At 44.4% G+C, this 23,419-nt stretch overlaps 1 gene segment (V, D, J or C); it reads left to right on the forward strand.

The window, feature by feature from the left end:
* Nucleotides 1-12,033: 12,033 nt before the first annotated feature.
* Nucleotides 12,034-22,776, forward strand: LOC119244000 (immunoglobulin lambda variable 1-40-like). The segment is given in 3 exon segments: nucleotides 12,034-12,178; nucleotides 22,303-22,362; nucleotides 22,442-22,776. Coding segments are annotated over 3 exon segments (540 nt in total).
* The last annotated feature ends 643 nt before the right edge of the window (nucleotides 22,777-23,419 follow it).

Here is a 23,419-nt window from a genome sequence, read left to right on the forward strand (position 1 = left end):
GGGGTCTCCATGGAGAAGAGTCCTGTCCTCTCAGGTTAGGTCTGGCTGCTTTCAGCTGGGTTTATATTCATTTTTCCCATTATTAAAATGAATGAATCAATTTCTGTGCCCTTGAGTGTATCACTGGATCTCACACCCTCCCTGCCGTGCCTGCAGGACAGTCAGCCCTGCTGCAGCTGCCATCTTACTCATCTAACACTAACCAGTGGGGAGTAGCTTTTCGAATTCTATGATTTTGGTGAAAAGGAATCAGTTCAAGTTATACATTTATAAAAAGGTCTCTAAATATTTTGTCCAGAGAAAACCCTCAAGTGACTTTATAACAACTTTTTCATAATCATCAAAAAATGAAAATAATGAAAATCTGCACGGATGTTTGTTGGAGCTTTAGATCTGATCACTAACACTGGAATCAACTGGGATGGCCTCACAAAGTGGCATTTGTGTACCATGGGATAATTTTCAGAGGAAGACAAATGACTATACAGTTACAGCGTTTATTGCTGTATACATATATCAATTTACTTGATTTACACACATTTTGATTTATTGATATTACTACATATATATATTTTATGATCGTGTATATCAATAAATCATGTTGCTAAGGACAAGAAAAATAACTGAAAAGCTAAACCGTGTAGGACTTCAAGTAGCTCACCCACAGTCTGGTTCCACCTGCTGCTATTAAGTGGTGTGTTCACTCCTTGATGTATTTGTAGTAAACACTCTGCTTCAAGTATCAATCCTTGTCACCAATCAGTGTTTCTTATTATGGAAAAGCTTAGGGCAGGAACGACCCCTGCTCTGCTGAGAGTGACAGCGCAGAACAGGAGCCTGAAGGCTGGAGGGGATTCTCAGGGCCCCCCTCAGCCACCTCACCCCTGACGCTCCCAGGACAAGGCATTTGTGGTCTGTTCCTGGGCAGCAGCCAGGGCACACCTCTTCAGTATAAGATGAAGGATTCCTGGGATCTAATACCCAGCTTGCTGCCTATCATCCATCACACCTTAGAGAGTAGGTGAACTTGCTAAGATAGCAGCTTCTAATAATTCCTACCAATAAATAAATAAATAAATAAATAATAGATATAAAGACAAAGATGTGTTAATTAATGTGATTGTTGGTAACTTTTTCCACAATGTGTATGTCCGTTAAATCATCACGTTGTGCACCATAAATATACTCAGTTTGTCTGGAGACCATATAACATTGGAAATCCAATTTTAAAGTTATATTTCTCTTAAAATTTATCACGTCATTGTAATTCATCTCTCATCAAATTTGCATCTTTCCTACCTTCCTATCTTCACTTTGCCAAGTGCAGGTACTGACTGAACGCTCCATCTTTAAGAATTTGTTGATGATTGTCTTTCTCATTGTAGGTGAATGGTTGACATGCACTGAGAATCTAATCAAAAAACATCACACTGTGTCTAGGTAAATTTCTCTGCTGGATGATGGAGGGAAAAATTATATATTATATAATATATATGTAATATATGTAATAATCACACGTCTCTGTATCTGTTTATATACATGTATATATATAAATCTGTATATATAAATCTACATATGTATAAATGTGTGTGTATATATATATATATATATATATTACTTATCAAAATACAGTATGTTAGATAATGCACAAAATATTTAGGATTAAAATATGTTTCAGGCCTCCACTGGTGTGCAAGGGGTTAAGACGCAGCCTATAAAACTAGCCTCAGCCACTGCAGCACAAGTTCAATCCTCGGCCAGAGAGTAACACACATGGCACAGCAGACCTCTCCTGACTTGTCCGCTGCTCCCTTCTGCAGTGTATTTCAGTCAATCTGCCTGTTCTGTCCCTGTTCTGTCTCTGGTAAATCCTCTCACCCCTCACCTCAGGCTTGTACCCAGCTCTTGTATGAATAAATAAATCTTAAAAAACAATATGTCTCTATGTTTTTTTGATCTGTGGAGGAGAACTAGCCATGGGGAAGAGGTTACCGCACGCAAAATTCATGGAGCAAGAGAAAGTTAGGATAACGTGAAGGTCTTGCCAAATTTAAAACATCAGAGCTATTCATGGTATGAAATGCTACAGCGCACATGCCCTCCAAAGCCACCTCACTGCTAATATCAACAGAAACACACATACACATGGATGCTCACACTTGATAAAGGAACCACAGATAGGTAGGCAGCCACATGAGAGAGAAGTAGGTAGGTAGGTAAGTAGATGGAGAGGAAGGAAAGGCAAACAGGAGAAAGCACGATTCTTAAAAGTTTCCTGGAAGGTTCCTGGTGGGACAATGAGAGGCAGTTGCACAGAGGCCCTGAGCTCCTCAAATCAGCCCTCACATGGCTCATCCAATCTAATGCATTGTTCACTGTCACTTTCTGACCCAAGGTATCCCATGGGAGAGAAGATGCTGTGACACTCCCTTTACTGTCACTTAGCCATGACTCAGTGCCTCCAATCCAACCCTTCCATCTGGGGGTCTCATTCCTCACCCTTCAGTCCTCATCTCTCCCTCCCACCAGGTCTCAGCTCCATCCTCACATGCTGCCCACTTCTGGAGTCCCAACACTTAGTTCCCAGATTTCCAGCCCAGTGTCACCTGGGACAGCAACAGATGGGTCTAGAGCAGCTGAGGATGAAGAACAGCCTCTTGTCAATACCTTCTCCCTGTTACTGTTGATGGACCCACATAGCCCACCAGGACTGACCTGGCAGGAATACAGGGGAGGGTCCAGAACCCTCAATTAGCCTCAATAAGAAAGTGAGTGGTGGAAGAGGCAGAGCACCTCCTCCTTCCCAAACAATGAGATTGTGCTGGTCTTAGCCCTTTGTCCTTCTGCTGAGCTTAAAGCAGGACAAATTCTCCCTAAGGGATCAGATTTCAGGGTCCAATCTCCACAATGTAAACTAGTGAATGGGTAGTCAGGAAGCCCAACATCTGAGGACGCCACTCTAGGGAAAAACAACAATAATGTTTTTTAACCAACAGGAAAAAATAGAGATTCTAAGGCCACAGAGGCCAGATCTCATCCTGGATAGTGCATCCACGTCCTGATTCCCAAGGCCATTCATGCAAGATGCTGCTGCTCTATCAACGAGGGCATGGAGCTAGAGGCACACCAGCAAGCAGTGGGCCAGGATCTGGAGATGCTCACAGGTAGGGTCGCTGAGGTGACGCCACAACAGCCCACAGCAACAGTCTGAAGGTCGGATGGACAGCGCTAGTCACTGGACCAGACAGCCATGGAGGCGACAGAACCGGAGGCAGCACTGGACGATGAGATACACTGTGTTAGCAGCTCGCAAAGGATGCCCAGACACAGAGAGCCAGTCACCTGTCAACAGTGCTGGGTAGCACTGGCCAGTAGTGCTGGTCACCACCAGTCAGAAGGGGGCAGTGTCAGGTCTACCAGTATTAGCAGTTCTTTGTGAGTTGTTGGCCCTCAACAACAGCAAACAGCTCTTTTCAGTATATCATATATTATTAATACAATATATTGTGGATAGATATATTTATATCATATAAATATTATATATAATATAAATATAATATATAATGTAAATATGTGATATTATATAAATGATATAAATGCATATTAATATATTAAGCGTTTCTGGGAGATGGGTTTAGCTATAAATATATATTATAAAATATATATAATGTTACTAATGTTTATATTTCAAGTAGTGTGAAATCATTTCTTTTAATTACTTTGTTCTCTATACTATGTATCTGATGCATACATGCTTGAAATAATATTCACCTAATACAATTATCGTAATTTCTACAGGATAAGCTTTGGAGTGAGTTTTTCAAACATTTTTGGTACTTTCAAATCTGACTTAAGTCATGAAAATGAGTTTGAGGTGTTTTTAAAAAAACAATGAAAAAACTTATTAGCAAAGAAAAGACATATAAGAATTTAGGCAAAAACTTTTGAATTTTACATGATGTCTTTATGTTGTAAAGATTTCAAATTATTTTTTTAAACCCCTGAATTTTAAGGGCGGTGTACCCAGACATACAATGCTTCAGGTTCTTTTTATACAGCTGCAAATTTTATACAGCTGGTATTTTAAGATCAACTGGTAATTTTCATCTCCTCAACTAATGTTCCATCAAATAACTTCCTTGTTTCTCCCAAAACTTCCATTCACACCAAGGAATCCCCTACATCAACCCCTTCTTCATCCAGTGTTTCAGGAGAATTATCCCCACCAGAGAAATCCTGGTTTTTGTTTCAAGCATGGTTTCTTCATAAATCATTGCATTGCAGCCTCTAAGGTACAAAGCACCCCAATTGCTCCCCACCAGACGATCTTATCCCTTGGGATACTGGATGGGTTGACTCAACAGAAGCAAATGCTGAGGCCTCTGGAGCAAAGATACACAAGAAGAGAACACCCATCTCTGAGGTAGGTGTGTCTACATTATCAGTCACTGAAAATACGTGTATCCTAAGTTGTTTTATGTGTTTTAAAAACATTGGGGAGCCATTACAGTCTTATAGAGGAACATTCAGCTTTTCATTCTCCAAGGGCCTTTTGTGTCAGTGTGGTGTTACAGTATTTGAAATGATTTAACAAGTAAGTGCATTGGAAGAACTAGGTCACAGGGTAGAATAACAGAGTGACCTGGGTTTGATTTTGGGCTTTGTCACTGACTAACTGGTAATCTTAATCTTGGGGAGATCATCTTACTACTCCTGAGGTTCAGTTTCCCCTTCTCTAACCTGGAGACTGTAATACCTACTCAGAGAAATATTTCTAGTGCTCCCTAGTAGCTGGTTCTTCTCTCATTCTCAAACACGCTGCACCTGTATATCTTCCTCCCTCATGGTGAGAGGGTCCACAGCGCAGGGTGATGGGTTCTGAGGCTGAGGAAAGCACTTTTGCAGCCTTCAAAGTTTCCCTTTGGCTCGTTCTCTTTTTCACTTTGCTCTCTTTTGCTTTCTCTCAAAGAATCGAGTTCCCTATTAGCAAGACAAACCCACGGGATTGAAGAAGGCTTGGCAACATGGGCATCCCCCCATCAGCCTTGGACTTCGTGAGAGCGAGAAAAAGTTTAATTTTAAGGCTCCAAGGGCTTGCCATTTTTGTCACAGGGCCCAAGCGCAGCCTGACCTGACATAAAGTGAGAAAGTTAAGTCAGATGCTAAAAAGTGAGGGTGTTGAGAAATGGATGTGAATTCATGATGTACGTCAGTAGCGACATACCTGGCAAACATGTGGGTGCTTGGAAGACAGACTACTCAGGAAGGAGCATGTAGCTCTGGGGAGAGATGGAAAGACACGCCTTAGCTGTTGGTGTTACAGGTGAATAACGACATTTGATAAGGTATTACAAGAAAGAGATGAGTCTGAAAAAAAATTGTTTGCAAGCCATAATAAGAATAGAGAGAGGGCCTCCCTGGTGGCGCAAGGGTTTAAGCACAGCACTATGAAGCTATCCACAGCCACTGCAATGCAAGTTCAATCCCCGGCCAGCGAGCCACCCACAAGGCCCAGTGGACCTCTCTTGATTTGCCCGCTGCTCCCCTCAGCAGTGTATTTCAGAAGATCTGCCTATTCTGCTCCCCACTCTGTCTCTAGTGAATCCTCCCACCCCCTGTATCTCTGGCCTGCACCCTAGCTCTTGCATGCATAAATAAATCTTTACAAAAAAAAAAAATATGAAGAGAGAGAGAGCCAAGAAATGTCAAGTTTTCAATGTTGAAACAACATTTGCATTTAGACACCAAACAGAGATAAAAGTTTAAAAGATTTTAAGGGACAAAGGTAGATGAAAGAATAATATTCCTACATATTGTCGAAGGGTCTCATCACTGAGGGTTAAGGCAAAATTAAGGATGTGGTTCCAATCAGAAGTTTGGCTGCCTTGAAAAGGCAGCCCCCACGTGATGTGGAAGCACAAGCTAATGGGATGAACCTTCCTGCAGTGGGGGACTGGACTCTCCTTCTGTCTACCTAGAGATACTATTCTGGTCTGTTTTATAGGTAAAAAAAAAAAAAATTATATTTCCCTCTGTGTCCTTCAACATGCTTATTGGGTGAGTAAAAACTTTTTAATTTGCTTATTGGGACTGTAAAAGATTAATTGTTTGTTAAAATTAATGAATCTGATAAAATACAAAGAGAAAATGCAACTTTTTTTAGTTAAATCTGAACCAGAAAACTGTAAAATATACCTCTTCTCCTGTCCTCAGAAAAGTGTTTTTTTTTTTGCCTTCAAAATATGCTTGCTCTCAGTGAGATAAAAGTGTAACAACTTAAAACCAAAGGATCCTTCCTTAAAAATATAAACTTCTTATGTAAAATAATTAGTAAAAACTGCTTGACTTTAAAATTGTTGCAGTCTCGAGCCCTAGGTCTTTAGTAACCATTAAGATTAGACACCTGTTCCAGGTAAAGATTTTAGCTTCTATCTCATTGAAAACCTTCTTCATATACAAATGTATAAAAAATGGTAAATTAGAGTATCAAACTTAAAATAAAATCTAAGACATTTCAAAAACTAGGTTGAGGTATTTAAATTCTTATACAATTTAAAAGAATTTTATTTTTTTTTCTGGTCTTAAAATCTAATGTAAATTCTCTGCGCACAACTTCTTTAAAGGCAAAGAGTCACTCTTAAAATACAAATTTAGGACATGGTTGATCGGAAGGAGTTGCTAAAGGACTGAAATTAAATCAGTGACAGGTTTCTCAGTGTCTTCACAAATATTGATAAAATGACTATCTCCTAAAATGGTACACATAGCCAAAATTTTAAATGAATATCAAGAGATCTCTGTGTCTGTTAGTGTTACCATGTTGGGAGCAATACTTTACTCTGTCTAGTGTTTACTTCAAAAGAAACTTCTGGTATAAAAGGTACTTTTGTCTCTCCTACTGAGTCCCATGTATATGGAAAATGTACATAGTATTAATATGTCTCTCTGACTTTTCTTGACTTTATGAATCTGCCTAATGCTTATCTGATATTTAGCCAGCCTAGAAAAACCTTGCTATGCGCCATTGTTTCATTAGCAACCCTGCAAAGTGGAATTCCAGTCCTAACAGAAACTAAAGCTACCACTAAATTTTGAGGTTTGGGCCTCCCCTGGTGGCACAGGCGGTTGAGCACAGCGCTGTGAAGCTGTCCGCAGCCTCTGCAGCGACGGTTTGTTCCCAGCCGGCCAGCGAGGGTCCCACATGGCATGGCAGACCTCTCCTGTCTCGCCCGCTGCTCCCCTCAGCAGTGTATTTCAGTCATTCTGCCTGTTCTGCTCCCTGCTCTGTCTCTGGTGAATCCTCTCACCCTCCCTCGAGTCTGGCCTATACCCCATCCATGTCCTCTCTGGCCTGGCACGGTCCCTGAGCAGAATCCTGTGTGGGGGCCAGCAGGTGTTTTGTCCCAAGATTCTCTCAAGGAGTGAAGCAAGTCTCCCTGTCCTCAGTGTGGGGTGTGAGATGAGCCCCAGCTCCAGGGCTCGGGAGGGGCTGGGCAGCCCCTGGGTGAACCCCGTTTGAATGCACAGCACCTGCTATGGCAGATGGTGGGGAAGAAAAGGAGGCCTGGGGCAGCCCAGCCCATGTGGACTTCAGTGGGCTGTGAGCACCATGGCCAGGACGCGTCTGCTCCTCCTTGCTCCTCTCACCACACAGGAAAAGACAGGCCTCAAACAAGAATATTTCTCCCGCTTGTCCTCTGACTTCTATTTAAGATCCCGGGGAAATGTACCCAGAGTCCTGCTGCTGTGACTAAGTGTGTTTCTGTCAACAGGTTCCCTCTCCCAGCCTGTCTGACTCAGCTGCCCTCCCTCTCAGCTTCTCCTGGAGCAACAGCCAGACTCAGCTGCATCCTGAGCAGTGACATCAGTGTCGGTGGTTTCAGGATCCGCTGGCACCAGCAGAAGCCAGGGAGGCCTCCCCGGAATCTTTTGAAGTAAAATCAGACTTGGATCATCACCAGGGCCCCATGGACCCCAGCTGCTTCTCTGGAGCGAAAGACGCCTCGGCCAATGCGAAGCTCCTGTTCATCTTGGGGCGCAGCCTGCGGACGAGGCCGACTACTACTGTAGTGCAGATCATGGAGACTCAAAGTCCTCACAGTGCTCCAGACCCACGGGGATGTGAGACAAAATCCTCCCATTGCTGCCCCGGCCTGGAGCAGTCACCCCTGCTCTCAGTACCAGGCCTCAGTCTGGTGACATCTGTAGTCACTTTTTTTGGTCTAATTTCCTTGGACACAGGGTTGTGTCTCATCTTCTCGTTACCCTTAGCTAAAAAGCTCATTTCTTCTCGCATTGGCTGTGTCTATACAGATACGAGTCAGACTTGAGCTGAGTTTCCCACCAGGGAGGTGATGGAGCAGGAAGCAGGAGGTGGAGCTCACCCTCATGCCCCAGAAGTAAGGGTGTCCTGAGAGCTGCTGGCCTATTGTGGGGTGCAGCTGCCCCAAGTCTGTCTCCAGGGTTCGACTGTAAGAGACAGGAGCCTCCATCCACATCAGAGGCCTCTGGCCTGTCCGGGGGAGCTGCCTTTCCCACAAGGGGGCTCAGTCTGCGTGGTGTCAGGGGTGCTGAGCAACGGGGTGTCTCCACAGTGACATGTGATTACGTGTGACTTCCCGTGTGATCTGGGATACCAGACATCAGGCTCCTTGGCCACTGTCTAAGGCAGCTGCTGCCTTAGTCAGCTCCTTCCTCACCCAGGGGACCTCAGGCTCAGGCTATATGTCGCTGACGGTGGGGGACTTGGGGTTTAGAAACACAACTGAAGGAGATCCTTCCACAGAAGCAGAGAAGAAATGATATATTTGTAGGAACTTGCAACCCTATTAATAGTGTTCCCACACGTAAGGTGGGAGCCCTGGGGACAGAGGGGACAGAGATTGACATTCCGATAAATGGGAGTTTTCCCTGGAGATGAAAGTCCCAATGTGAGGCCTCATTGTCCCCATGGTGTCCTGGAAAGGCCACCCTCACCCCACTCCCTGGGCCCTAACACCACAGACAAGAGCCTCCCACACGTGCTGAGGCCTGACAGTGGCTGAGCGCGTGGCCTGTGCCTGCAGGGTCCACGCCGTGTCTTCTTAGTGTGGTATTGGGGCAGATAGTGGGTAGCCCTTCAGCTGGCCCAGGGGAGGTGGCACACTGCATCCTTATTGATGCGTGACCTTCACCTCCCGTGAGGCCACCATCACCCTATGAGCTCCCAGGTCTGACCTCCTTACCACATTGTCTCAAATTCATTCTTTTCCTCACTGGAGTCTATGGCCAAGTCAGGTAGTGTTTGCATCTGATAGACAAGGAGGGTCTGGAATGTCTTTCCGAGAAGGAAGTGAGCTCCTAGGAAAGTCTGTGCAGAGCATGAGACCCTGCTGGTGAGCTGAATGTCCACCATGGAGCCTCAAGGGACAGAGTTCTGGGTTATCCCCACCACACCCTGGAGGCTTTGTTTTCATCCTCTCATCCAGGGACCCTTTGAGAATTTGTGGGAAGGACTCCCGGGTCACCCAGGACCTGCCTTCCCTTCAGGCCCACCAGGAGCAGGTGCAATGACACCAGCCTCATGACCCTGCATCTCAGGGCACTTGGCAGAAGGTCAACGTTGGCTGCCGGAAACTTCAGAATGTGGGTTATTGTTTTTCCAGACAGAAGCCCCATCCACGTGACGTCTTGCTACTTGGGGTGCAGCCCAATTGGGAGGCCGATTAGAACTCAGCCCAGAGGTAACTGCTCTCCCCCTGCGCAGCAGGGCCAAGGCATCTTCTCTGCTCCCCTTGTCCCACCAGCAGGCCTCTGTCTGTCACTGTGGGCAGAAGTAGTCACTGTCAGTGAGTCCTCACCCCGGGAGATCCCTGCTGTCACCTGTGCCCCAGCACCAACCTTCCCAGGTGACGCCGGCATTTGCATCTCTGGCTGACTTCTGGTCTTTTCCATCAGCGCCAAATGAATACACTGATTTCACTTCTTTACTACATTTCCCGTCACTGCAGGGCAATGTTGAGCAGTGATGGAGGAAAGGGCACCTTGGCCTGTTCCTGGGAGCGCCCCTTCACCTTCCCACTCACTGAGATGCGGCAGGACTGGGACACGCGGCGTGCATGAGAGTGCGTGTTACCACATCACAGATGTAGCTGCCGGCTTGTAATTTATGTGGCTTCTATTAGGAATTCACATTAGATGGGGTAAAAGGCTCTTTCAGCTTCACTTGGGACAATGATCAAATTTAGTGATGTGTTAATACAATATCCTATTAAAATATTGTATAATACAGAACACAACTCATATCATTGGATGAAATCCTATCTGGCAAGGATGCATCAATGTATTCATCTGGTCATGGGATCTCTTTGTTAATACTTTATTTAAAACCTCTATATTAATATGTAATGTTATTGGTCTGTATTTTTCTTCTTGTGTAATTTGACTGCATATGCATCATGCCATAAGTTCTTGCTAAAAGAGTGAGGAAGATTTCCACTCTTTCATATGTTATGGCATCATAGTAATAAATACTAATAAGAATAGTAGTAATATGTACTGATATAATACTAATAGTATGCAAATGAAGTGGAATCCCTTTTTCTCTTGATTTTGTCTGAAATTTCCTCTGAAATTGTATTGTAAGCAATTCCCTGGGTTAGTTCTACAATTGAGCTTTTCATTTGTTCTCTGAACTTTTAATCTATTTCCTCACTTTATTTCCACTGCAGCTAATTTTGTCTTTGTAGAAAATACAGTACCGGTTCTCTCATACTATTTTTCATACAGTTGAAATATCGCCCGTAGGAAGCTTTGTGGGGCTGCACAGCCTCCCTGCACCGCAGAGGTTGGATATGTGAGGTTAGATACCTGCATTCCCTGTGGAGGTCAACACCCTCCCCCAATTGAACAGATGAGCAGGCCCCTCACATAGGAAGAGGAGCGAATGGTGAATGAGTATAGAATGACTCCGCATTGTAAGTTCCTGAGGAAAAGCACGTGTCCATAATGAAATGTCACTTGTCAGAATGGTTTAAAAAGAATGAATGACGTCTTTAGATCCTGCCCTGCAGGGAGGGGGCAGGAATCCTCACTTGTTGCTGGGAATGCAAAAAGTCATGACAAATTGAGACGACACTGTGACAGTTTCTTACAAAGGAAAAGTCAGTCTAATATGATACAAATTTGAAATCCCACTCCTAGGTATTTCTGAAATCAGTATTTGTGTCACAAGATAAGCACATAATTGTTTAATGCTGCTTTCTTCATGTCTGTGAAAATGTGCTGCAATAGGTGATGAATAAATGTCCCTGCTTTACCCATATGAGGGGATTTTAAAACGGAGCCAGAAAGCCACAGAAAGACACAAGGAGGCTTCCATTATACTTTCGTGTAACGAAACGAATCTGATAAGCAGATCGTGACCAGTGAGATGTCCAGAGGGCTGGACACTGAGCTGGTCTCCTTGGAGGGGCGCCATATCGCCTGCATCCTCCAGAGGGCGGAGGTGCTCCCCAGTTCCTGAGCTGTGAGCTCTGCTCTCTGTGGCCTCTTGCAGGTTTTCCTGTGTATCCCTGGAGGTTAGCCCTCCCCAGTCTTACCATCTTGTTTACTCAGCCGGTGCCCAAGCCTATCTTGCAGGAGGGGCTTGATCCGGTTCCTGAGAGAGGAAGATTTGCATGGAGACCTCCCACCTGTGAATAGGGTGACACATAAGGATTGGTGGCCTCAGTAGGGGCTGTGAGGCTCAGCAAGTAGAGCCAAGAGGCATCACACCATGGGCTCATCCTATCCTCACCCTCCTTGCCCTCTGCACAGGTGCTGCCTGAAGGAATTCTGGGAGGACACCTGGATGTCACCTCAGATAATGACCTCTCCTCCCTCCCTGGGATAGAGGTCATTTCTGTCCTCACTGACCTCTGTGTTCTGGTCTCCTGCAGGTTGTTGGGTCCAGTTTGAGCTGACTCAACCTGGCTCAGTGTCGGGGTCTGCAGTGGCAACTTTGGAAGCCACTAAATTCTCTGGTACCAGAAGCACCCAGGCAAAGCCCCCACCATGCTGATCTATGGTGATGATCAAAGACCCTCAGGGGTTCCTGATCGGTTCCCTGGTTCCAAGGACACCTCGTCCAGTGCTGCCTCCCTGACCATCTCTGGGGTGCAGCAAGAGGACGAGGCCGACTACTACTGCCTCTCTTACGGTAGCTATAGCTACAGCACTCCAGACTTACAGGGAAGTGAGACCAAAACTCCCAGAGCCTCCCCAGCCTGGGTCTGCTCCCAACCAGACCCTCCAGGGAGGTTGTTCTTCCCTGTGCCTCCTGCTCCAGTGTCTGTGTGGAGACTGTATGAATCCTTCTGCTAGCTTTCCTCTTCCCTGACACCCGTGTCTTGATGGATGATTCTGTATTTCCTTTGTGATCACTTCATGAAGGTGATTTATTCTGAAACAAGTTCTGTACTCCTCAAGACAGTGTGGAGTCATTGCCTGTGGGGGGCTGCTCTGTGCAGGGAGGAGGTATTCAACCATCCTGCAAGCCACACTTCACAGGCTGGTACATCCTTCTCCATAAAAACAGCTCAAGACATTCCAGAATCCTCTGACTGGCAGAGAATCACTCCATTTGAGATCCACTGGGTCACAAGGACACTTTTAACACCTTTAGGCCCTTTGACTTTGCCTTCAGTTTGTGACATTCAGCTGTGAAGAGGGGTGTGTGTCATCTCTGTGCTCTGTCCCCCTCTGTTAGACAGACAGTGACACAGAACCCCAGTGAGGTCGGAGCATCATGACCCTGTCACATGGATATGCCTCTCAGCCAGAAGGTGGAGGCAAGTTTTGGTTAATGCGTGAGCTTCAATATTTACATAAATCACATGAAAATATAATGGATCTCTTTGTATGTCCTCTTAGCAAGTGTTTTACACACATGTGAAACCAAGTGAATAAGAACACATGTAGTCTCGTAGACTTCAGGGAATTTGCACACCAGTGTGGTTGGCCCACAGGAGACAGGAGCCAAAGACAGGAGTGGGAGCATATTCTTAGATAGCAGACACACCCGTGAGCACATCAGCTGCCATGAGGAGGTTGTAGCTAGAACTTCTGCCCTCCTTCCACTGCACTAAGAGCCTGTAAGATAATTTTCACTCACACAAAGTAAGCAGCTCAAAATATACCACAGGGTCAAAGAACTTTAATAATCAACACTATAACCCAATCTGCCCAAAGGAGCTGGTGGGAAAACTCATGAAGGATGATAGACAAGTTTTAAATCTGTGTCCAGAGAAGACATGACCCCTCCCAGGGCCCGTGGGTGAAGGAAACCAGCACATGGTGTGTGAGGACACGTGCCGGTCTGGGCCTTGTTCTACCCCAGTGTGTCCTCCATGGACCACCTGCCCCAGACATGGGCCCTGCACTCCCTGCAATTTCCCATCTGTCCCGCCACCCAATTAGACACACACTTGGGAGATTTCAACAAAACAAGTTATGAGAGAGCAGATGGAATACGTTACATTAATGCACAGTAGTTTGAGGTCAATAAAAATGTAAATACATGCCAGATTGCGATATATGGCCAATGAAGTGATATGGTTTTTTTTCAAGCTTTATTTATTTATGCATACAACAACCGGGGTGTAAGCTAGAGTTGCAGGGGTGAGAGGATTCACCAGAGAGAGTGGGTAGCAGATCTACTGAAATACACTGCTGAGGGGAGCAGCAGGTAAGACTGGACATGTCTATCGCACCATGTGGGTAGCTCCCTTGCCGGCCAGGGAGAGAACTCATGCTGCAGTAGCTGGTGACAACTTGGTAGCTATGTCTTTAACCCCTACATCACCAGGGAGGCCCTGAAGTGATATGGTATTTAGGATTGTTTTCAATTCAGAAAAAGAAGGATAAAGAAGAAGATGAAAGAAGATGAGTTTCATTGATCCTTGTTGATGTGGACTAAGGGGACAACTCTCTATAGTTTGTTAACTTCAAAGTTGCCCACAATAGGAGCAACATGGCGGCGAGGAGACGCTGCGAGTAAGATCTCCCATTAAAAAAAGTTAATAGGGAGGAAAAGCGGCAGGTCCCAGTGAGAACTGGGACACGGAAGATAAACGGGTGACTCCAGCAAACTACCCGAAGAAGAAAGTGGCCATAAAAGAGGACTAGAAGGGAGGGAAGCGCAGAACCCTGCTCCCCTCCCCCGCCCACAGAGGCGGCACTCTCCGACCGGCAGAGAGGGAGAAAAACAACAAACCAAAACAACCAACAAGAACAAACTACGCAGCAAGCGGGACTGTGAGTGGAAAGGAACTATTGCAGCCACCACACCCCGTGAACGGGAGCTGAGGCGAACCCTGCAGGATTCGCCACGGCGAGCGAACGGCTCTGGGCGCCATTAGAGAAGAACAAAGACCCCGGGAGAGGAGCACACAGCCCGGGCTGCCGGTAAGCTGGCACGGAAACGCGGCGCGCTCGGGGAGCTTGAAAAGCAAGTGCAGACCGGAATCGCGGCTGCCCAGGTACCCGCGCCTGCGACCTAGGCTTGCGGGGAGACGACCTAGGCTTGCGGGGAGACGCGCGGAGGTCCTCACTGAGGTGAAGGTCCCTCCCTGAGTGAGCAGTAACCAGGCACCCGGGCACGGGAGCGGTGCAAAAGGCGCCCTTCCCGCGCCACTGAACTGGGCTACAGCCCGCGTCCTGGAACTGAGGGCTTTGAACTGAGACCCGGGGCACGAAAATTCGGGGCGTGGGTTCTCCACGACGGTGGGGCACAAGGCAGACACAGCACCCCAAAGCTGTTGAGGTGTACCCTACCATTCCCGCTCTGTTCCCTGTCCCACGGGGTGGGGGGACGAAAAACAGCCCCCCAAGGACAATAGGAGAGATCTCTGGCGCCACCTAGTGACCAGGAAAAAAAAAGTCACTAACACCCCATAGAACAGGAAATTTCTTAAGACTGCTTGAAAAGGGCAGAAGGCTTCTGCAGTGGCCAGCCGGGAAGTTATTCCACGCCAGGCCCCTTCCGACCAGCAGTCTGAGCCCACAGAGGGAGCAGGCACCCACGTCCGGGGCAGACCGGGGGCGCAGAAGAGTGTGCCTGAAACCGGAGGCGCAGGGACTGCATCCCGCTTCGCCATTTGAGAACAGGGACATTTCTTCAGTAAAAACTGCCTAAAACCAGCAGAAAGCTCCCCCAGAAGGCAGAGATGGCTCCTGGAAGAGCCAGAGGGGAGCGGAGAAGTTCACCCAAGATGCCAGTCAGTCCGAGCATCACAGTGTCCCAACGCATACGACAAATTAGAAAACAGACAGTAGGGAGTAGAAGAACCACACGCAACCTAACAACTCCTCAGGAAAGAAGCACACCACAAAAAGAAAACCACTCCCCAGATTGCAACGACAGCAACTTGGAAGAACTTCTGAGCCTTCCAGAAAGAGAATTTAAAATTGCCATGATTAAAAAAGTGATAGATCAGAAGAAGGAAATTGAGTCCCTAAAGAGGGAAAACAATGGTCAGAAGAATGAAATTGAGTCCCTAAAGAGGGAAGTAAAAGAAATGCAGGAGATCAAAGAATTAATGGAGGAACTAAAGAACTCCGGGAAAAGCAAGGAAAGCAGAATAGATGAAATGGAAGAACGAATAAGTTCTCTTGAAGACACAGAAATAAAAAGAACCAAAACAGAAAAGGAAAGAGAAGTACGAAGGAAAAAGAATGAAGAAAGACTTCGAGAACTATCTGACTCCATGAGGAAAGGAAATATAAGAGTTATAGGAATTCCAGAAGGAGAGGAGAGAGATGTAGGAACAGAGAAAATATTCCAGGAGATAATTGAAGAGAACTTCCCAAATGCGAAGAAGGAGCTGAAAATTGATATACAAGAAGCAAGAAGAACACCAAACTTCCACGACGAAAGGAAAAACACAGCAAGACACATAATAGTAAAGCTCCCAAGAATCCAGGACAAGGAAAAAATAATGAAGCTGACAAGAGGGAAGAAACAGATAACATTCAAAGGAAAACCAATCAGGCTGACATCAGACTTCTCTGAAGAAACACTACGGGCAAGGAGAGAGTGGAGGGACATAGTCAACAGACTCCAAGAAAACAGATGCCAACCAAGAATACTCTATCCCGCAAAGCTCTCTTTCCTCCATGAAGAAAGAATATGGACCTTCCCAGACAAAGAGAAACTCCGGAATTTCATTACGAATAAACCCCCACTCCAAAAAATACTACAAGGAATCCTAAAGCCAGAACCTCAGAGGGACGAATAACAACGAAAGAAGACCAAAAAAAAAAAAAAAAAAGTTATTAAAAGAATAAATAAAATCAAAGGAAAGACAAACATAATGGCAAATACAGATGCTAACATATCAATATTAACTCTAAATGTAAATGGACTAAACTCTTCAATAAAAAGACACAGAGTTGCAGCCTGGATTAAGAAACAAAACCCAACCTTTTGCTGTCTCCAGGAAACACATTTAGCTACAAAAGATAAAAATAGGCTCAAAGTCAAAGGATGGAAAACAATCCTACAAGCAAATGGGCCAAAAAAGAAAGCAGGAACAGCTATACTTATATCAGATAAAACAGACTTCAAACTCAAAAAAATAAAAAGAGACCCCAATGGTCACTACATTATGATTAAGGGGACAATACTTCAAGAAGAAATAACACTCATTAACATATACTCACCAAACGAAAGAGCACCAAAATATATCAGACAACTGTTGTCCTCTCTGAAAACAGACATCAGAGAAAACACATACGTAGTGGGAGACTTCAACACACCACTATCAACAATGGATAGATCAACAAGACAAAAAATAAGTAAAGAAACTAAAGCTCTAAATAAGGACCTAGAGCATTTGGGCTTAACAGACATCTATAGAACACTAAACCCAAAAAAAACGGAGTACACATTTTTCTCAAGCGCACACGGATCATTCTCCAGGATCGATCACATACTGGGGCACAAGACAAACATCAACAGATACACCAAGATTGAAATCATACCAACCATCTTTTCTGACCACGAAGGCATCAAACTAGAAATAAATCATAAAAAGAAGGCAAGGAACTATCCTACCTCATGGAGATTAAAAGCCACACTACTGGAAGACCACTGGACTAATGAGGAGATCAAAGAAGAAATTAAAAAATTCTTTGAATTGAATGACAAGGAGGACACCAATATCCTAAATGTATGGGATGCAGCAAAAGCAGTAATAAGAGGAAAATATATAGCAATAGAAGCTCACATCAAAAAACAAGAAAGAACTCAAAGAAACAACCTAATCTCGAAGCTCAAAGATCTAGAAAAAGAACAACAAAAAAACCCCAAATCCAGTAGAAGAAAAGAAATAATAAAAACCAAAGCAGAAATAAATGAAATTGAAACTAAAAAAACAATCCAAAAGATCAATGAAACCAAGAGCTGGTTCTTTGAAAAAATAAATAAAATAGACAAACCCCTAGCCAGGCTCACAAAGGAAAAAAGGGAGAAAGCACAAATACACAGGATCATAAATGAAAGAGGAGAAATCACAACGGACACAGCAGAAATCAAAAGAATAATCAGTAACTACTATGAACAGTTACATGGAAACAAGTTCAACAATCTAGAGGAGATGGACAAATTCCTACAACTCTACAATCACCCAAAGCTAGATAAAGAAGAAATAGAACACCTAAACAGACCAATTACAAGCAGCAAAATTGAAATGGTAATCAAAAACCTCCCCAAAAACAAAAGCCCAGGACCTGATGGATTTACAAATGAATTCTACCAAACATTCAGAGACGAATTAGTGCCTATCCTTCACAAACTCTTCCAAAAAATTGAGAAGGAAGGGACAATACCAAACACGTTCTATGAAGCCAATATTACACTAATACCAAAACCGAATAAGGACAACACAAAAAAGGAAAACTATAGGCCAATCTCCCTAATGAACACTGATGCAAAAATCCTCAATAAAATTTTAGCTATCAGAATCCAACAATGTATCCATAAGATAATTCACCACGACCAAGTTGGATTCATTCCAGGGGCACAAGGATGGTTTAACATCCGAAAATCAATCAACGTTATCCAACACATCAACAAAAAGAAATATAAAAACCATATGATAATATCAATAGATGCTGAGAAAGCTTTCGACAAAGTGCAACACCCATTCATGATAAAAGCCCTTGAAATTCTTGGGATACAAGGAATGTACCTCAACATCATAAAGGCCATATATGACAAGCCAACAGCCAGTATCATTCTCAATGGTGAAAAGCTGAAAGCAATTCCATTAAGATCTGGAACAAGACAAGGATGTCCACTCTCACCACTGCTTTTCAATATAATACTGGAAGTCCTAGCCAGAGCAATAAGACAAGAGAAAGACATCCAAGGAATCCAAATAGGAAAAGAAGAAGTCAAACTATCACTATTTGCAGATGATATGATAATATACATAGAGAACCCCAAAATCTCCACAGAAAAACTAATTCAACTCATCAGTCAGTTCAGTAAAGTGGCAGGATACAAAATCAACACGCAAAAGTCAGTAGCCTTCCTATACACAAACAATAAATCTGAAGAAGAAGAAATCAAAAAAACCACCCCTTTTATTATTGAAACAAAAAAAAATCAAATATTTGGGAATAAATCTAACAAAAGAGGTAAAGGACCTATACAAAGAAAACTATAAAACACTGTTAAAAGAAATAGAAGAAGACACAAAGAAATGGAAAGACATCCCTGCTCATGGATTGGAAGAATAAACATTATTAAAATGGCCATCCTACCAAAAGCGATATACAGATTCAATGCTATTCCAATCAAAATCTCAATGGCATTCTTCAAAGAAATAGAACAATTATTGATGAAATTCATATGGAATCACCAAAAACCCCGAATAGCCAAAGCTCTACTGAAAAAAAAGAAGGAAATGGAGGCATCAAACTCCCAGACTTCAAACTATACTACAAAGCCATAATCATCAAAACTGCATGGTATTGGAACAAGAACAGACATACAGACCAATGGAATCGAATAGAAAATCCAGAAATAAACCCACAGATTTATGGTCAACTAATCTTTGACAAAGGAGCAAAGACTATGCATTGGAGCAAAGAAAGTTTGTTCAATAAATGGTGCTGGGAAAACTGGGTCGCTACATGCAAAAGAATGAAGCTTGACCACTACCTCACACCATACACAAAAATCAACTCAAAATGGATTAAAGAACTAGACATAAGACCTGAAACCATAAAATACATAGAAGGAAATATAGGCGAAACACTACGGGATTTGCACATCAAAGACATCTTTACAGACACATCACCCAAAGCAGTGATAGTGAAGACAAAGATAAACAGCTGGGACTACATCAAATTAAAGAGCTTCTGCACAGCAAAAGAGACAATAACAAAAACAAAGAGAAACCCCACCGACTGGGAGAACATTTTTGCACCCAACACTAATGATAAAGGACTGATCACAAAAATCTGCAAAGAGCTGATGAGACTCAGCAACAACAAAGAAAATAATCCAGTCAAAAAATGGGCAGAAGAGCTAAAAAGAAACTTCTCTGAAGAGGAAATGCAAATGGCCAACAGACATATGAAAAATGTTCAACATCACTTGCAATCAGGGAAATGCAAATCAAAACTACCATGAGATACCATCTCACACCAGTGAGAATGGCACATATTAAAAAAACTAGCAACAACAAATGTTGGCGAGGATGTGGAGAAAAAGGAACTCTTCTGCACTGTTAGTGGGAGTGCAAACTGGTCCAACCACTATGGAGAGCTGTGTGGAGATTTCTGGACCTACTAAACATAGAGCTTCCATATGATCCAGCAATTCCACTCCTAGGTATTTACCCAAAGGACACAGAAACATCAATTCCAAAGAGCACCTGCACCCCTATGTTTATAGCAGCACTGTTTACAATAGCTAAGCTTTGGAAACAACCCAAATGCCCAAAAATAGATGACTGGATCAAGAAGATGTGGTACATATATACCATGGAATATTACTCAGCATTCAAAAAAGATAAACACATGCAATTTGCAGCAACATGGATGGCGCTGGAAGGGATCATGCTCAGCGAAATAAGCCAAAAAGAAAAAGAAAAATACCGGATGGTCTCACTCATAGCAGGAATCTAGAAAACTTAAATAAGGGACCAGGAAAATGAATATAAGAAAGTGAAAATCAAAATCAACAAAAAACTATGAACCAGAGACACTTTTGGGGGGTGGGGGCGGAGGGGGGGGGCTTGGGGTCAGAATGGGGCGTTTGCAATTGTATGGGGGATATAAAAATAAAATTTAAGATTAAAAAAAAAAAAAAAAAAAAAGAAAAGAAGATGGGGTGCATATACACCATGGAATATTACTCAGCATTCAAAAAAGATAAACACATGCAATTTGCAGCAACATGGATGGCGCTGGAAGGGATCATGCTCAACGAAATAAGCCAGAAAGAAAAAGAAAAATACCGGATGGTCTCACTCATAGCAGGAATCTAGAAAACTTAAATAAGGGACCAGGAAAATGAATAACTATAAGAAAGTGAAAATCAAAATCAACAAAAAACTATGAACCAGAGACACTTTTTGGGGGGTGGGTGGCGGGAGGGAGGGATTGGGGTCAAAATGGGGGGTTGCAATTGTATGGGGAATATAAAAATAAAATTTATTATTAAAAAAAAAAAAAAAAAAAAAAAAAACAAAGTTGCCCACAATATAAATTAGTTTTCTCTAATCCTGTTTGTGATGATGGGGGTACATCCTGCTGTGAAGAACCATGTCCCTCAGACTTGACACCCTGTATGTCTTCACTGTGATGACAAGTGCCAGCCCTCCTCTCCCCCACACAGAGGAGGCTTCATTCTGGGGACCGTGCAAGGGAAAGGGGTCAGGTGGTGAAGTCATGAGTGTGAGGGAGGCTGGAGGTCTGAGAACAAGGAAGGGTGTGAGGTGTGTGAGGGCACAGGGCAGACCCTGCAGGCTCCTGAGGGAAGGCCAGGGTTGGGGTTCATGCCCAGAGCAGTGAGGGTCCTGAAGGGTGTGAGCATTTACTGACCTGCCTGAGATGAAGGAGGAGGATCCTTTGAATAACTGAGGAGAGGATATGAGATCACAGGTATTTTCCCAAGACCCCGGAGTCTAGAAGTCTGGGGACCATCGCAAAGTGAAAGCAGAGCAGAACAGGGTGTGGTGAGGATGCCAGGGTTCTGCATTCAACTATCCAGACAGTGGGAACATAAAATCTTCTGTTTATTTGCTATTAAGCTAAGATAGTAAGTATATAAATAAAAGGAAGGGAAATATTTAAAATACAAATAAATTATAAGTGAATTAATCAGAATCCTGGTAGAAATATATGACACAGATCCGCAGAAACCGGAGAATTACAAATATAAAGGTTAATGCACAAAGTTTAAAAGAGTGATATGTATCCACACTCATGTGTGAAGTCTTCCAAAGCCTTTATTGTCACCAATCACTATGAAAAAATGTAATCTGCACCCAAAATTAGATAATTTTTAGAAATATTTGCTGAATTGTCCTCTTTTGACTATGCCATTTGTTTATTCTTGGGAATTTCTATTCTGTGCCACTTATCTGCACTTCCTCTCAAGTTCTTCCAACCAGCTCTCTCTCCCTTATTCTGTGTTGTCTGAACTGATGCTCATTTGGATCATTTTGTTATTTCTCAAATGCAGTCAAATATATTCTGAATGCACATGTTTGCACCTCCATGGACTAAGAAACTTGTCGGAAAAGAACCTACAGTAACCAGGGCCATGTCCTGGAACCACAGCACCCTGGAGCAGAGCTGAGTGTGTGACCAGAGACAGTGACCTGGTGGCAGCAAACATTTAATAGCTGGGCTCCCAGGGCTCTGGGCCATGGTGTGTGTGAGCCCTGCGACCAGCAGGGGGCACTGCGGGGCTGCCTGTTTGAGCTACACAGCTGCTCAGTGATGATGATTCACTCAGAGCAGCCTGGGCTTAGGGCTGGTGCTTATGTTCCCTGATGGGCAATCAGCTGCTGTGTCCACTTGGCCTGGCACAGTCCCTGAGCCACCCATGTGTGGCAGCAGGTGCTTCCTCCCAGGCTCTCCCAAGGGGTGAAGGAAACATCCACAATCCTCAAGTGTGGGTTGTGAACTGGGCTGCAGCATCAGGGATCAGGGAGGGCTGGGAAGTCCCTGGATGAAAACTCATTTGCACGCACATCCCCTCCTGTGGCAGAAGGTTGGGAAGAAAAGGAAGCCTGGGGCAGCCCAGCCCTTTGTGGGGCTCAGAGGCTGTGAGCACCGTGGCCTGGATGCCTCTCCTCCTCATGATCATCTCTCACTGCACAGGTGAGGATCCATAGGACCTAACTTTTCCTCCTGACTCTAGACCCCAGCATCACCCTCTGTGCATCTTTCCCACTTCCAGGATCCTGGGCCCAGTCTGAGCTGACTCAGCTGTCTTCAGTGTCTGGGGCACTGGGCCAGAGCATCGTCATCACCTGTGCTGGAAGCAGCTCCAACATCGGGGGTTATAATGTGCAATGGTACCAACAGCTCCCAGGAACAACCCCCAAACTCCTGATACATGATAACAGCAATAGGCCCTCAGGGTTCCCTGATCGATTCTCAGGCTCCAAATCTGGCACCTCGGGCTCGCTGACCATCACTGGGCTACAGCCTGAGGACGAGGCTGAGTACCACTGCCAGTCACAAAGCAGCAGGTGGGGTGGCACACTGTGCTCCAGGCCTGTGGGGAAGTGAGGCAGGAACCCCTCGGAGGGGATTCATTCTGTACTCCCTCTAACAGTACAGCTGCTCCCTGTTTGTTTGGTCAAAAATTGCAGTGTGAGGGCCTCCCCAGTGGCGCAGCAGTTGAGCGCTGGGTTGCGAAGCTGCCCGCAGCCTCTGCAGTGCCGGTTCGCTCCCCTTCTGCTCCCCGGCCACTGGAGGAGGGTCCCACATGGTGCAAAGACCTCTCCTGCTGCCCGCTGCCCCCTCAGCAGTGTACTTCGGTCCTTCTGCCTGCTCTGCTCCCCACTGTGGCTCTGGAGAATTCTCTCACCCTCCCGTGCTACTGACTGTACCCAGTGCTTGTATAAATAAATAAATAAATCTTTAAAAAAAAATTGCAGTGTGAGACCCAGTGAATTTGGTAAAATCAAGTCCTCATCCTCACAAACGCTGACCAGACAGCTTGTCTTTGGTGATAACAAATTGTCTGATTGTTCAAATTGAGCACAGATTAGTTTTTTTTATTTTATAGTTATTTTTTTAATTTTATGCCTTTTTACATCATTTTTCAATTTTGTACAATATATACCTTTTCATCTTGGTTATATTCCCCATACAATTCCCACCCCTCTTATATTGATCCTAATCCCTCCTCCTCTTCCTCCCCACCCCC

The sequence above is a fragment of the Talpa occidentalis genome, unplaced genomic scaffold (assembly GCF_014898055.3).
Source record: "Talpa occidentalis isolate TD23 unplaced genomic scaffold, MPIMG_talOcc4v2.1 talOcc4.14, whole genome shotgun sequence".
NCBI lineage: Eukaryota > Metazoa > Chordata > Mammalia > Eulipotyphla > Talpidae > Talpa > Talpa occidentalis.